Raw genomic sequence first — 17,637 nt, 5'->3', positions numbered from 1 at the left:
GTCATCGATCACTGGTATATTGTTGTCGTCGATCACTGGTATATTGTTGTCATCGATCACTGGTATATTGTTGTCATCGATTACTGGTATATTATTGTCATCGATCACTGGTATATTGTTGTCATCGATCACTGGTATATTGTTGTCATCGATCACTGGTCTATTGTTGTCGTCGATCACTGGTATATTGTTGTCATTGATCACTGGTATATTGTTGTCATCGATCACTGGTATATTGTTGTCATCGATCACTGGTCTATTGTTGTCACCGATCACTGGTATATTGTTGTCATTGATCACTGGTATATTGATCACTGGTATATTGTTGTCACCGATCACTGGTATATTGTTGTCACCGATCACTGGTATATTGTTGTCATCGATCACCGGTATATTGTTGTCATCGATCACTGGTATATTGTTGTCATCGATCACTGGTATATTGTTGTCATCGATCACCGGTATATTGTTGTCATGATCATCGATCGATCACCGGTATATTGTTGTCATCGATCACTGGTGTATTGTTGTCATCGATCACTGGTATATTGTTGTCATCGATCACTGGTATATTGTTGTCATCGATCACTGGTATATTGTTGTCATCGATTGTTGTCACCGATCATTGTTGGTATGGTATATTGTTGTCATCGATCACTGGTATATTGTTGTCATTGGTATATTGTTGTCACCGATCACTGGTATATTGTTGTCCTCGCTCACTGGTATATTGTTGTCGTCAATCACTGGTATATTGTTGTCATCGATCACTGGTATATTATTGTCATTGGTATATTGTTGTCACCGATCACCTGTATATTGTTGTCATTGGTATATTGTTGTCACCGATCACTGGTATATTGTTGTCATCGATCACCGGTATATTGTTGTCATCGATCACTGGTATATTGTTGTCACTGGTATATCGTTGTCATTGGTATATTGTTGTCATCGATCACTGGTATATTGTTGTCGTCAATCACTGGTATATTGTTGTCATCGATCACTGGTATATTGTTGTCATCGATCACCGGTATATTGTTGTCATCGATCACTGGTATATTGTGTTGTCATTGGTATATTGTTGTCACCGATCACTGGTATATTGTTGTCATCGATCAGTCGTACAGTGTTGGTCACGATTCCTAGCATAGTGTTGTACACAGTCTGTAGTGTTGTTATCGCTAGATCCTATAGTGTTGTCCACGACCCTCGTTGTTCCCTCGTATAGTGTTGTCCGTGATCGCTCTACAGTGTTGCCATTGCGAGCTCTTATAGGGTTGTCAACGATCACGTGTTGTAGTACAGTGTTGTCAACGTCCCTCGTTCAGTGTTGTCCATGACGTCTCTTTTGTGTTGTCAACGTCCCTCGTATAGTGTTGTCAACGATCACCCTTGTAGTGACTTCAACGATCAGACACAAATCAAGACAATGTAAATGAATGTGGATCTGGGTTCGAACCTTGGTTTTCGGATCCTTACACAAGGTTACGCACATCCATTCATGTCCCTAGGCTACTTGTCTACCGGTATTTGTGATTCTTTGGCATGAAGCTGAATTGTCCCAAAGTAACGTTCAAACATTTCATCCACGTAAATTCCATTAACAGAAGTATTTTTCATGACCAGCCTCCTAAAACCGTGTCCTTGGACACGTGGAACTCCAGGGGCGTGGCCAAAGATTAATCAGACGCAGGTTTACGTGTATTAAATCTCCCATCATAAGTTTTCAAGGCGATATTATACAAGTTTGAATTGTTGTGTTGCCTCAGTATTGTCATTGTTTTCTTGTTTATGAGGGGGCGATGGGGTAGCCAAGTGGTTAAAGCGTTCGCTCGTCACGCTGAAGGCCCGGGTTCGATTCCCCACATGGGTACAATGCGTGAAACCCATTTCTGGTGTCCTCCGCCGTGATATTGCTGGAATATTGCTAAAAGCGGCGTAAAACCATACTCACCCCCATCACTTGTTTATGAATTATACTTAACAACCTGAACCATTTCATTCGTTGATCTTATATACATTGTGTAATTAATGATGAAGTGTATTTTCATACATCATAATGGACTCACCTTTACTCTCAGTCTCAGCCTCACCCAAGATTTCTATGTCCAGTACAAATGGACTCTGCTTCATCAAGTCGCACGCGCTTGTCACGCCCTCTAGGGAGCATGCGCACTGGAGGAATATCTCAAACTGGGCACCTTTCTTCCGGGCCTTCCTGGATTCGATATGTTGGATGGCAATCTTGGCGGTCTGGAACAACGAAACAGTAGCTTTCCAGTTACCCTGTAATATACTTGCCAAAGAAAACGGCTTCAATTGAGTAATAGTGTAAATTACCTGGTTTCAACGCCACGTAGTACAGTATACCAGTTACATCATGGCATATTAAGCGCTTGGATAGATATCTTGGGTAAAAGTATGATCTTCACGTAACAGCTGGTATTGGTGTTCCGTGTGTAATGTGAGGTGAGAGATGCATGCGCTTTCCAGTGTGCCAAATAGTTTCCAAATTTTGTTAGCAAGTCGGGCTAGTTATGCCTGAAAGTTACTAGCCCACAAAATAATTCACTAGCCCGAAATTTGAATGTAGAAACTAAGCAAACGCTTACAAAAATACATGAGAATAAGATATTGTCGGCATGGCACGGGTTTCATCATTAAGCTGCTCATATGATGAACATTGTTATCAGGTCATAATATTGCATCATTTAAGAGTGTATATTTACAAAATGATATCATGGAAATTCACAAGTCAGTCGGGCCAGCGACTGTGAAGATTTACTCGCCTCGACTGGATTTGTGCTAGCCACGGGCTAGCGGGCCAGAGATGACCAAGTACTGGTGCTGGCAACTGCATTATGATCACAGACTGTCTCTCCAATATCCTAGTTTATGACATAATCACTGGACGATTCAGGTCGCTTAACACGGGCTACTTACAATAGTTTGTTTTAACTAGGATTGGATATTTCTGGTAAAGCCAAGATATTAGCAACACAAATCCTATATACAGATAGACAACATGGTATTCTATATTCATTTCCAATATCCTTTTATAACATGCTGGAACGTACCTACTGAAAGGCATCCAGTGTCCCACACGAACCATCAAAGTAAATTGTTCAAACAACGAAAAGCCAGGGGTATAGGAATTGCATAATATGCGAAATGTCCTTACTACGTAGTTTTTTAAATAGTGCTTTTGTTATCCTATTTATCATAATCCGAAATATATGACATGTTGAAAAATATATATCAACTTATTAATATTTCTATCTGTTTATATTGATATCAGTTCTTAAAAGTACCTTAATGCTTTTAGTAGCTATAGTTGCGGAGATGTGTCTGTGGTTTCCGGCACTAGATCGATTCTATTTCCGTAGATTTCCGAGTGACCCCGGGAACCAACGGAAGGAGACGTTCCGATTTTTCACTGTCCCGCACCGAATCAGCCATGAGCTCACTGGAGCGTGAACACTTACCAACCAGGGCCTAGATTTTCGAAGCTCTCTTAGCGCTAAGATAGTCGTAGGTGCCATACATTAGCATTAACTTACGACTATCTTAGCGCTAAGAGAGCTTCGAAAATCTAGGCCCAGGCTCATATTGATTTAGGATTCCACTACACTATGCAGATAAAGGGTTAATCTAAGTCTACATATTTGTTAGTGAAATAAATTCCTGGTTGGTCAAACTTGCTAATGACAAGAAATGATGTGACATGCAGCCGGTGACCGGACTCCAAACTGGCATCTGCTGTTTACAGTATGCATGTCGTTACAACCAAGGCGAGTTGCTGTCATTTATATGAGCCGCCATAACGCTGGAATATTGCTGAGTGCGGCGTAAAACTAAACTCACTCAGTCATTATATGAGATATCCGAGGATCGACTGGAAAAGTACATTTGTAAATACATTATGGATATTATATTTTGACATGAATTATTGAGCAAATGTTTGCACAACAAACCTGCACTGAATAAAGTGGTTTTTATCACAAAACAGTGTCACGTATTCATCACGTATCATGTTTCGTTTCGAATCAACATGCCGGAAGTGTACAGTTGTCCAGGGAGACAACTCTGTTTATCAATCCTAAAGGGCCTGTATTTGTGTTTTTAAGTTCGCAGTGTTTCGGCGATGTTTTCAATCCAATAACGTTTAGATAATGTTTGTGATGTTTTGGTCTAATCAAGGTTTTAAGTGTTTACTTTCTTCTGAAAGTAGCGACAAGTAATTATTCCACAGAAATATTTGGGTCACCCTACGAGGGAAAAACTTATAAGAATTTTATTATCAGAAGACGAATCTGTCCATGTAAAATTAGCCCTGTTTTTAATACATTCGCTGTCGGTAAGGAAGGGTCTGATTTCTCCTGTCAATTAATTTCACAATGGTATGATGCCTGTCATTATAACACTATGTATACGGGCCGGAGGCCTTATGTACAATAAACAATCTTGATCTTGACAAGTGATGACAAACAAAAATCATTATAAATCAGAATCTGTGCTTGGAGCCCTCGATTTATATGATCTTGTCTCACTGAAGGGACGCAACTTCAGAAAGATGAAGACTAGTCCTGCTTTATACAATAATTCAAGCTTTCACAATCAGGTCACCAGCGTTCCCCGGTGATAGGAATTTATATTGATATTATGCATTCCTACACGCCTTCCATATACATGTATTCTAAAACGCAGTGCCCTCTCTACAGAGAAATACTGCCGAATTATAGAGACGATGGAACTGTCATGGCGGACGAGTGAGTAGTTTGGAGGTTTAAACAAGACATTAAAAACCATTAAATACGAATCAGTGACAAGAAAAGATCTGCGCATTAACTGAATAACAGCCACTTCAACAGAATTATCCAAAAACCACTCCCTTTTGGTGTTGTATTCACAGAGTGGCCATGTCGGATTAAGCTATCTGCCATTAGGGATCGTAATGGCTAAAAACTACGTATGGTCTTCTGACAAATACTCCACGCAGTCATAAAGAACTTAAAACGCATCAGTGGAATTTGTCAACGACTCTGTGTTGTTACATAAAACATCGTTGCTTTGTTACCCTCTAAAAGCTCGAGGCTGAGCACACAGATACTCGCATGCAATTGACATTTTACAATCATGATGGTATTTAACGACAATGGCTGACCAAACACCGCCATGCTTAGCATATGGTGAAGATCCACCTCGTGGCGTGACAGCGCCAGATCAATGATCAACTAGCTGACATTGGGGCTCCTTCGTACCCTTTGTAAGTTCCCATGCTCATAAAAGCCCATTAGGTGACATCGATTCTTTTATGGGGCCATTTGGCGGAGGTCTGTTGACAAGTGTATCGGTCCTTGCAGGCGAGTAACAAGGCGTGGTAACCCGAAGTAAAGACCAGTATCAAATTGGCACGAGGGGAGCATTAATTATTACACTTCGATAAAGATTCTGGAAAATTGGTGTAATCACCGCAAGTCGTAAATCATGAATAAACTCGACCCAAGAGTTGCTTTCATATTCAAATAAAATCTCTATGAGACTGGCTGAGTGTTGTTTTACGCCTCAGTAGGCCATTTTCGTCACAAAATACAATTTCTTATATCTGAATTGAATTGTAATCTAAGCTGTGATACCCAAACAGGCTCTCAAAAAGGAACTAATTGATAATGTCCATTTGAAAATTGAAGTTCTGCAATGCAGCAGGTTACCATCCCTTCCATTAGATAGGGGCGGTGGAGCAGCCTAGTGGTTAAAGCGTTCGCTCGTCACGTCGAAGACCCGGGTTCAATTCCCCACATTGGTGTAAAGTGCATTTCTGGTGTCCCCCGCCATGATATTGTTGGAATATTGCTAAAAGCGGCGTAAAACTAAACTCACTCACTCCATTAGATATTTTAGGATTACAGCTAAGATGCTAGGTAAAGAAAGTATGCATCCATTTTTGATGGTGCAGAGGATGAAACACATAAGGAATGGTTATTGGAAGATGAGGTATTTGCTACAGGCATCACAGCTGTGTGTGGACCTTAACGTTGCTGTGTTTCGGAGATTTGAGTTCAGCGTAGTAACACGTTGATAACGTTTGGAACTGTTTGATCAAATCAAATGTTTATGTGTAGACGTTTCGTTCGGCAATTTTAGTTATGTACTAAGGGTTGAAAGACCAAACATCACCCAAGGTCTAAATATATATCTTATTAGTATTCCAGTCAACGTTAGTTTAAGATCTTAAGTGTAAGGTTCTTGCAAATACAACGTCTAATTCGATAAAATATTTATAGGGCCCTGCGTCGTTTTAACACAGATCCTATACTAAAGCTGTGACCCGTGAACATACGGTTTAAAATTGATCTTCAGTAACCCATGCTTGTCGTAAGAGGCGACTAACGGGATCGGATGGTCAGGCTCGCTGACTTGGTTGACATATGTCACCGGTTCCCAATTGCGCAGATTGATGCCATGCTGTTGATCACTGGATTGTCTGGTCCAGACTCGATTATTTACAGACCGCCGCCATGTAGCTGGAATGTTGCGGCGTAGAACTAAACTCGCTCACTGAAGCTGTGATGGTAATTTTTGAAAACCGTGTTATATCATATATAAATTTATGTACCTCGCTGTAAGCCTTTAAGGTTAGAGAAGATAAACATATTGTCCACGGTTCACGGTCAACGGTCCACGTGTTATGCTTGTCTGACCACTCCTACGTCCCTGAAGAAGACAAAGGTAAAATCTCTCTGCATCATCAACTGACCTCAGTTGTCTTTTCTTTGCCGCTGTTGATATCGTGAGATATATGGAGAAATAAATTTATTTACGCCCTAAAAATCATATACTATGTAGAAATTATACCATACCTAATACGTGACGTAAATAATCGAGTCTGAACCAATCCAGTGATTGACACTATGAACATCGATCTACACCATTGGGAAACGATGACATGGGTCAACCAAATCAAATATCCTGACCATTCGATTCCGATGTCTTACAAGTCAGTGTTGAAGACCAATTCTAACCCGAATCCTACCGTGTCCAATCGTTCATGTATCCAGAAGTTGTGGTGTGGATGATAAGTAAGTTCCATAAGAGGATTTGAACATATATTTGTATGTTAGTTTCTGTCATCATAGTATATAGAAGAAGCAATGGCACACCACAACTACCTCATCTCGGTATTTCATTAAGACGATGGAAGTTTTTGGTCTTACAGAATCTAGCTCTTGCGGCACCGTGGTCTCGAAGTACTGATATCTCGAGGTATTATCGATGTTTCATGGTACTTCGAGGCATTACTCTTCATTGAAAATTCCAAGAATTAAGAAATAAATGCAAATATATATTTACATAGTATCTGAGGGCGCAGGTTCTATAAAAACTGCGGGGAACAGAAAGTACACATATTGTACGTGAAAACTGGATTTGACCAATCATCTACAATGTTAACCACATTATGGAAACGTTGCTGAGCTAAAAACAGTTGACTAAACGCTGCAAACGTAAGATCCGTAACACAACAGCAATACCGTATTCAATACGGCCTCAATCGAATAACCATGTACAATTATTAGACGCTACCAAACATGACTCTATACTTCAAACTGTTCGGTAGTTGAGATAAGATTATGTTAATCTAAGCTCTCTTGTCCCAGATACAAAATATACCCTGGGACCTGATATTAAACCTCTGGGGTAATATTGTATTACTGTAACGTAAGTACATGTAAGTATTTATATCGAAAACATGACAATCTCACATACTACATTTAATACATTGAATAAATTTGATTTGCAGTTTCCAATCCGGCCAAATCAAATACATCGCCCACATTAGTGCTATTAATCTATTAATGACGTTTTTAGATTCTGGGTGCATGTTTTTGGATATTTTTTATCGTGCGAGCCTAAAAGGAAAATGTGAATACAAGTTGATTAATGTAATGTGACTGAGGACGTACACGACACAAACACGCGATCCATATATTCACATGTATGTTGGGTTCCTCGAGGCAAATACAAACGTCACTTGCTCCCAGGTCCGTATGTTTATACTCTATCCTGAACTAACAATATATCCTACAATATCTTCCTTTAAGCTACATTACTCATTGAACCGGGAAAACAAATAATTGCTGTTTATTACCTTAGGTACAATGGTAAATACTCGCAGCATATATGCACGATAATGATATATTTGGTGGATGTTCGGGGAGATTGATATCCCCATTAAGAATCCATTATCTTCTCTGATTTAATGTTAGGCGATGTTTCTTAATGTAAATTTAAACAATGCTTAATAGAACAGATAACATTTTTTATAAATTAAAAACCCCTTTACTTAGACTTTGAAACCTTGGTAAGGTCAGAGTGTTATTTTACAAACGGTGATTGAAATGTTTAGAGTTGCTGTTTGTGAAGTAACCATTGCGATGCGCTTCCAATAACTGCCATTAGCATACATAATGCATTTAGGCCGGTGGGGTAGCCGTGTGCTTAAAGCGTTCGCTCGTCATCCTGAAGACCCAGGTTCGATTCTCCAAATGGGTAAAATGTGTGAAACCCATTCCTGGTGTTCCCCGCCGTAATAGTGCTAAAAGCGGCGTAAAACCAAACTCACTAACTCACTCACACAATACATTCCGATGTCAGTCATAAGCCAGGTATTCAACTATTTCGTTGCAATAAATCAATATTGGTTTACTTCGGTGCAACAAGTGAATCATAATACAGCCGAAAATGAATACTATATATTTATTTGAAGTGTTTCTGTTTATTTAAGGGAAAATGGATTGTACATCCAAAGTTACCATACAATTTTAAGCTACGAAGAATAACGTTCAATTAAAAAACATATTTTACATTGTTGTTTGGCCTTTCGTTGTTTTATGACCTTCCATAGCCTTTCACGGCTCTGCGGACTTTCATTATTTTGTGATCGTTCATTGTTTTGTGGCCTTTCATAGATGTGGGGCACAACTATTTGGCAATTTGTGGTTATGCGGACGTTCATAGGTCTGTGACCTTTCATCGTTAAGTGGCCTTTCAAGAGTGAGTGAGTGAGTGAGTTTAGGTTTACGCCACTTTTAGTAATATTCCAGCGATATATCACGGCGGGGGACACCAGTAATGGGCTTCACACATTGTACCCATGTGGGAATTCGAACCCGGGTTTTCGTCGTGACGAGCGGACGCTTTAACCACTAGGCAACCCTAACGCCCCGGCCTTTCAAGAACGCTGTAACGGTACAAAGAAAGGACTTCAAATGTGCCAGGCATGTAAGACATGTGACTTTTTTCAGTTTTATCATAAAGTTCCAATTCTCTTTAACGTTTCTTGAATATTACCTTAAAACGAATCATGTAAATCTAGTTCATAAATGGAGGCACTTCCGTGGGTCACACAAGGCGCCGCCAAGTCGGTTTCAACGTCACACTAAACGAGCATTCATTTATTTTCTGGCAGTTACAGATTGGAATACAATACCGAGAAACGTATAGTAATATGTATCTTTATCATCATTATATAGCCTCCTTGGCATAAACTCACAACGAAAGTCGATAAAAGTTACCTTTGGCTGAACATACGGAGATAAATCGGATTTCTAAGAGGAAAGTAACGGAGACCACGATTTAGATGAAAGGTGTCCCTTTCTCTTTGTAATAATCGAAACTTTATGTGCAGGAAAGTTAATGAGAGTGACAGGATGTCCCGCTAATGCATATTTTGGATCACGTTACGTAATTCGACGTTGTATTAATCCGCGAACAGAAGAACTATACGCCAGAAAACATAAACCCGTCCAGATCGATACCGGTCTTGGATGCCGGTAGCGTTATATAGTTGAAGACGTGTGTTAAGAAGACTCCGGAATCAATGGTAACTGTTTCAGAAAGATGCCGTCATTCAAGGATCCCACCGCCGAATATTCCATCAATTTGCCTTTCCTTTCTGTCCTTCAAAAATTAAGACCTTTTGCGTCAAGTTGAATGCTCCGTCACTGAACGACGAGAATGGCGCCGAAAGCTTTAATGTGACATTTAGCGTCTATTACAGAGGCCATAATGAGTGACCTATCATAGTGGCAGAGACCAACACTCAATTATTTAATACTGCCAAAATCTTAGAAAGATTTGTTAAAATGCTTCGCTTAATTCGTCCCCATTCAGCTCCAGTTGAGCGGAAATGGGATTTGATTATGTCTGAGTGGAAAGCCATGTTGCCGAGAGCAGCTCGCACATCAAAAGAGACCTTCGTAACGCGCTAAGATACTGATCACGTGATCTTTCATCCGGGTTCCGGAGCAGGTGCCTGAACGTTACATGTTTTCCCAGGGTACCCGTCTAACGTATTTCGAATGGTAAACGCTAAAAACATTACCAACCTCGGAATTAAAAGAAAATGTTCTTCATGGGAAATTTTTTGTCATTAGATGTGTCGATCTGCATGTCAAGTAGGCCTTAGTTTTTGTTACTCAAGTATGGAAGTTTATACAAACATTTGAATGATGTCTAATGACAACGTGTTCTTTTAATTATTCCTGTAAGTAAGGATTGGAATGATCATTCGTCATGGCGAAGCATTTAGAACCTTGTACGAGACCATATTACAGCTGGCCCTGTGTACAAGCGATTATGTGACTCTATCTAAAAGGGCGGTGGGGTAGCGTAGTGGTTAAAGCGTTCGTTCGTCACGCTCAAGACCCGGGTTCGATTCCCCACATGGGTATAAAGTGTGAAGCCCATTCTGGTGTTCCCCGTCGTGATATTGCTGGAATATTGCTAAAAGCGACAAAACAAAACTGACTCACTCACTCACTTTCTAATAATGTTGGTTCGAATCCCGGGTGGGACTGAACCCTGTGAAGTACTAGAATACTTAATCATTAAGAAAACGTTATCCTAAATGTGAATTTCTTTCATTTGACCGGTTTCTGAAAGGTATTTTGTATTTATAGCTTTATAGCCGGAAGTGTTGATTTACACTTATTAGAGAGGTTCATTGTGGTCCCCCCGAACCCTTCATGTCACTGTTGGGTTATCCGGGTGAGTGAGTGAGTGGGTTCATTTTACGCCGCTTTTAGCAATGTTCCAGCAATATCACTGCGGGGAACACCAGAAATGGGCTTCACACATTGTACCCACGTGGCGAATCGATCCCGGGCCTTCGGCGTGACCAGCGAACGCTTTAACCACTAGGCTACCCCACCGCCCCTGGGTTATCCGGGGTAATGTCCATCATGTTGTATGCACTTAGAGCATGTCCCTGCGGAGTTCAACGCTATAAGACAGGTCTTATTATTATAACGTCCCACGTGAACCTCTCACGTAACTCTTCTATGATAACGGGGGCGGTGGGGTAGCCTAGTGGTTAAAGCGTTGGCTCGTCACGCCGAAGACCCGGGTTCGAATCCCCACATGTGTACAATGTGTGAAGCCCATTTCTGGTGTCCTCCGCCGTGATGTTGCTGGAATATTGCTAAAAGCGGCGTAAAACCAAACTCAGTCAGTCAGTCTATTATAACGATTCCTGGTGGTAGTTTCTTAAAATCTTCAAGACTGTTTTCGGACTTCGGCTGTAAAGCCGGAACAGAAAAAGTGTCGAAAATAGGAAATGTTCTGGGTTTCATCTTGTTTTTATTGTTTGGTACAACGTATCAGGGCTTGTTCTGGCCCCATCATCAGGTAGAACTAAAGAACAGTAGTTGTTAGGAGCAGAACATAGACAATTTTCTATGTTCATTAAATAACATCTTCTAAAATGCCAATCAAACAGAAAAAGTGTCGTTCGAGAATCATTTTATGCTGAATTATGAAACTGAATTATGTGAAGAACGAGAGTTTGTCTAAAATGCATCATTCATGTACACACAGAAACGTATTTCTTCAAATAATTGATCTCAAGATACATCACACAATTTCGTGTTGGTTTCTAAATCCTGGACGAAGCCGACACGAATTATACAAACCTGCAAGAAGGTTTTGACGAAACCGAGCCCTACACGCGTACAATACCTGTAATGAACACAACTGTGTGCTGTGAGTAAATATTTCGTCCTTGACCTTAGCAAAAAAAAGGAAAAAGGACCTGGTTTCCAGACTCACGGTGATCACGTGCTGGGGATCCATTTCATACCAATATGGACGGGAGTGGATATTTATGTTTGTGTGACTGGTCATTTTACGGCAAGTTAAAAGCAGTCTAAACACCCAATGCTAATTTGATTGTTTCTCTAATGGGAGTTGTTTCCTGACAAAGATCACGGCATCCTGTAAACAAACAATGTGTACAACGAACGGAGAGTTCCTGTGTACCAGATAGCACTCAAACTTGTATTTAACTAGTAGGTGCACTTTGCACTAATGACATCTCGACATACCTGGTTTACCTGTAGGCCTTTTTGAAAGTATAGTACGCAAAGTATCGTATATAACAACAAGTCTATTCCTGCGATGATATAGTCTCCGCTATTTCCTTCGTTTTTATATTAACACAAATAAAAACCCATTTCGACAGTCGTGGGCGTTACTAATTCATATCAACAACATAGCAACACTGACTTGAGTTAATCGATATATCGCATTACAACTCTTACATTAAGAAATCGATATTTCCGATATTACATACAATAACGAAATCGATATATGAAGCTACAATGCGTATATGTATGCGATCAATAAAACACAACAGTGTTCGTATAGGTCATATCTACTTATCGCACTCCAAGTTTCATATGCAAGTCAATATACCAGTCAACAGCAAATCTGTATTGCATTCAATAACTCTATCATACAACAAGTGTCATATGCATTCATTCAACATATCACACTGCAGGCTTCGAAAGCATGCAATCAACGCATCACACGATGAGCTTTGGAAGCATGCAATCGACATGTCACTACGACTTTCATACACATGCAATCAAATTATCATGGTACAACTTTCATATGCAGTCATTAAACATATTACACCACAACTTTGATATGCATTTATTCAACATATCACGCCACAATTTTGATCCAAACGTCGTATGCATACAAATATTGTATTCATTTATTCAATATATCACAAAACTTTCATATGCAATCATTCAACATATCACACCACAACTTTCATATACATTCATTCAACACATCACACTACAACCTTCATATCCATTTATACAACATATCACACCGCAACCTTCAAATGCATTTATTCAACATATCACATCACAACCTTCATATACATTTATTCAACATATCACATCACAACCTTCAAATGCATTTATTCAACATATCACATCACAACCTTCAAATGCATTTATTCAAAATGTCACATCACAACCTTCAAATGAATTTATTCAACATATCACATCACAGCCTTCATATACATTTATTCAGCATATCACACTACAACCTTCAAATGCATTTATTCAACATATCACATCACAACCTTCATATACATTTATTCAACATATCACATTACAACCTTCATATACATTTATTCAACACATCACATCACAGCCTTAAAATGCATTTATTCAACATATCACACCGCAACCTTCATATACATTTATTCAACACATCACATCACAACCTTCATATATATTTATTCAGCATATCACTCTACAGCTTTCATATACATTTATTCAACATATCACACTACAACCTTCATATACATTTATTCAACATATCACATCACAACCTTCAAATGCATTTATTCAAAATATCACATCACAACCTTCTTATACATTTATTCAACATATCACATCACAACCTTCATATACATTTATTCAACATATCACACCACAACCTTCATATACATTTATTCAACACATCACACCGCAACCTTCATATCCAATTATTCAACATATCACATCACAACCTTCATATACATTTATTCAACATATCACATCAAAACCTTCATATACATTTATTCAACACATCACATCACAATCTTCATATACATTTTTTGAACACATCACACCGCTACCTTCATATACATTTATTCAACATATCACACCACAACCTTCAAATGCATTTATTCAACACATCACACCACAACCTTCAAATGCATTTATTCAACATGTCATATCACAACCTTCATATACATTTATTCAACACATCACACCACAACCTTCAAATGCATTTATTCAACATGATCACATCATCACATCACAACCTTCATATACATTTATTCAACAGATCACATCACAACCTTCATATACATTTATTCAACATATCACATCACAACCTTCATATACATTTATTCAACATATCATATCACAACCTTCATGTACTTGTATTCAACATATGATATCACAACTTTAAGGTACATGTATTCAACATATCACATCACAACCTTCAAATGGATTTATTCAACATGTCATATCACAACTTTCATATACATTTATTCAAATTATCACATCACAACCTTCATATACATTTATTCAACAGATCACATCACAACCTTCATATACATTTATTCAACATATCATATCACAACCTTCATGTACTTGTATTCAACATATGATATCACAACTTTAAGGTACATGTATTCAACATATCACATCACAACCTTCAAATGGATTTATTCAAAATATCACATCACAACCTTCACAGACATTTATTCAACACATCACATCACAGCCTTCATATACATTTATTCAACATATCACATCACATCCTTCATATACATTTATTCAACATATCACATCACAACCTTCAAATGCATTTATTCAACATATCACACTACAACCTTCATATACATTTGTTCAAATTATCACACCACAACCTTCATATATATGTAGTCAACATATCACTTTACAACCTTCATATACATTTATTCAGCATATCACACTACAACCTTCAAATGCATTTATTCAACATACCACATCACAACCTTCATATACATTTATTCAACATATCACATCACAACCTTCATATACATTTATTCAACATATCACATCACAACCTTCATATACATTTATTCAACATATCACATCACAACCTTCAAATGCATTTATTCAACATATCACACTACAACCTTCATATACATTTGTTCAAATTATCACACCACAACCTTCATATATATGTAGTCAATATATCACTTTACAACCTTCATATACATTTATTCAGCATATCACACTACAACCTTCAAATGCATTTATTCAACATACCACATCACAACCTTCATATACATTTATTCAACATATCACATTACAACCTTCATATACATTTATTCAACACATCACATCACAGCCTTAAAATGCATTTATTCAACATATCACACCGCAACCTTCATATACATTTATTCAACACATCACATCACAACCTTCATATATATTTATTCAGCATATCACTCTACAGCTTTCATATACATTTATTCAACATATCACACTACAACCTTCATATACATTTATTCAACATATCACATCACAACCTTCAAATGCATTTATTCAAAATATCACATCACAACCTTCTTATACATTTATTCAACATATCACATCACAACCTTCATATACATTTATTCAACATATCACATCAAAACTTCCAATGCATTTATTCAACATATCACACTACAACCTTCATATACATTTATTCATCATATCACATCACATCCTTCATATACATTTATTCAACACATCACACCGCAACCTTCATATACATTTATTCAACATACCACATCACAACTTTCATATACATTTATTCAACATATCACACTACAACCTTCATATACATTTATTCAACATATGACACTACAACCTTCATATACATTTATTCAACATATCACACTACAACCTTCATATATATGTAGTCAACATATCACATCACAACCTTCTTACACATTTATTCAGCATATCACACTACAACCTTCATATACATTTATTCAAAAATATCACACCACAACCTTCAAATTTATTTATTCAATCCTACATTTATTCACATTACAACCTTCATATACATTTATTATATCACATCACAACATATTCACACTACAACCTTCATTCATATACATTTATTCAACATATTCAACATATGACACTACAACCTTCATATACATTTATTCAACATATCACACTACAACCTTCATATCCATTTATTCAGCATATAACACTGCAACCTTCATATACATTTATTCAACATATCACATCACAACCTTCATATACATTTATTCAACATATCACATCACAACCTTCATATACATTTATTCAACATATCACACTACAACCTTCATATACATTTATTCAAAATATCAGACCACAACCTTCAAATACATTTATTCAACATACCTCATCACAACCTTCATATAAATTTATTCAACATATCACACTACAACCTTCATAGACATTTATTCAACATATCACATCACAACCTTCATATACATTTATTCAACATATCACACTACAACCTTCATATACATTTATTCAAAATATCAGACCACAACCTTCAAATACATTTATTCAACATACCTCATCACAACCTTCATATACATTTATTCAACATATCACACTACAACCTTCATAGACATTTATTCAAAATATCAGACTACAACCTTCATATACATTTATTCAAAATATCACATCACAACCTTCATATACATTTATTCAACATACCTCATCACAACCTTCATATAAATTTATTCAACATATCACACTACAACCTTCATAGACATTTATTCAACATATCACATGACAACCTTAAAATGCATTTATTCAACACATCACACCGCAACCTTCATATACATTTATTCAACACATCGCATCACAACCTTCATATACATTTATTCAGCATATCACTCTACAGCTTTCATATACATTTATTCAACATATCACACTACAACCTTCATATACATTTATTCAACATGTCACATCACAACCTTCAAATGCATTTATTCAAAATATCACATCACAACCTTCTTATACATTTATTCAACATATCACATCACAACTTTCATATGCATTTATTCAACATATCACACTACAACCTTCCTATACATTTATTCAACATATCACATTACAACCTTCTTATACATTTATTGAACACATCACACCGCAACCTTCATATACATTTATTCAACATACCACATCACAACCTTCATATACATTTATTCAACATATGACACTACAACCTTCATATACATTTATTCAACATATGACACTACAACCTTCATATACATTTATTCAACATATGACACTACAACCTTCATATACATTTATTCAACAGATCACATCACAACCTTCAAATGCATTTATTCAAAATATCACATCACAACCTTCATATAAATTTATTCATCATATCACTCCACAACCTTCAAATGCATTTATTCAACACATCACATTACAACCTTCATATACATTTATTCAACATATCACTCTACAGCTTTCATATGCATTCATTCAACATATCAGACTACAACTTTCATATACATGTATTCAACATAACACACGTCTACTTTCATACGCATTTAATCAACATATCATGCTATAAGCTTTCCATGCCTGCAGTCAACGTACTTTCATAATTATCTACGCAATTAATGCATCTTCCAACATTTATAATCATGCAACCGAAAATAGTTGATATAATGCGTTAAGCAATATTCACTCACTCACTCACTCACTCACACAAGCACATATCCACTCACCCACC

At 37.4% G+C, this 17,637-nt stretch overlaps 1 protein-coding gene across 1 annotated transcript in view; it reads right to left on the bottom strand.

Moving 5' to 3' along the window:
* Window positions 1-17,637, bottom strand: part of LOC124259093 (tyrosine 3-monooxygenase-like) — a 67,657-nt gene that overhangs the window by 16,797 nt on the left and 33,223 nt on the right. The window contains exon 3 of the mRNA XM_046693184.1: window positions 2,073-2,256. Coding sequence (XP_046549140.1) covers window positions 2,073-2,256 — 184 coding nt within the window. The remainder of the gene's footprint in view (window positions 1-2,072; window positions 2,257-17,637) is intronic.

This window comes from Haliotis rubra, unplaced genomic scaffold, assembly GCF_003918875.1.
Source record: "Haliotis rubra isolate DU_JTF1 unplaced genomic scaffold, ASM391887v1 Scf71, whole genome shotgun sequence".
NCBI classification, from domain to species: Eukaryota; Metazoa; Mollusca; class Gastropoda; order Lepetellida; family Haliotidae; genus Haliotis; species Haliotis rubra.
Note: the sequence above shows the minus strand (reverse complement) of the source record. Positions and strands in the feature narration are given on the sequence as shown.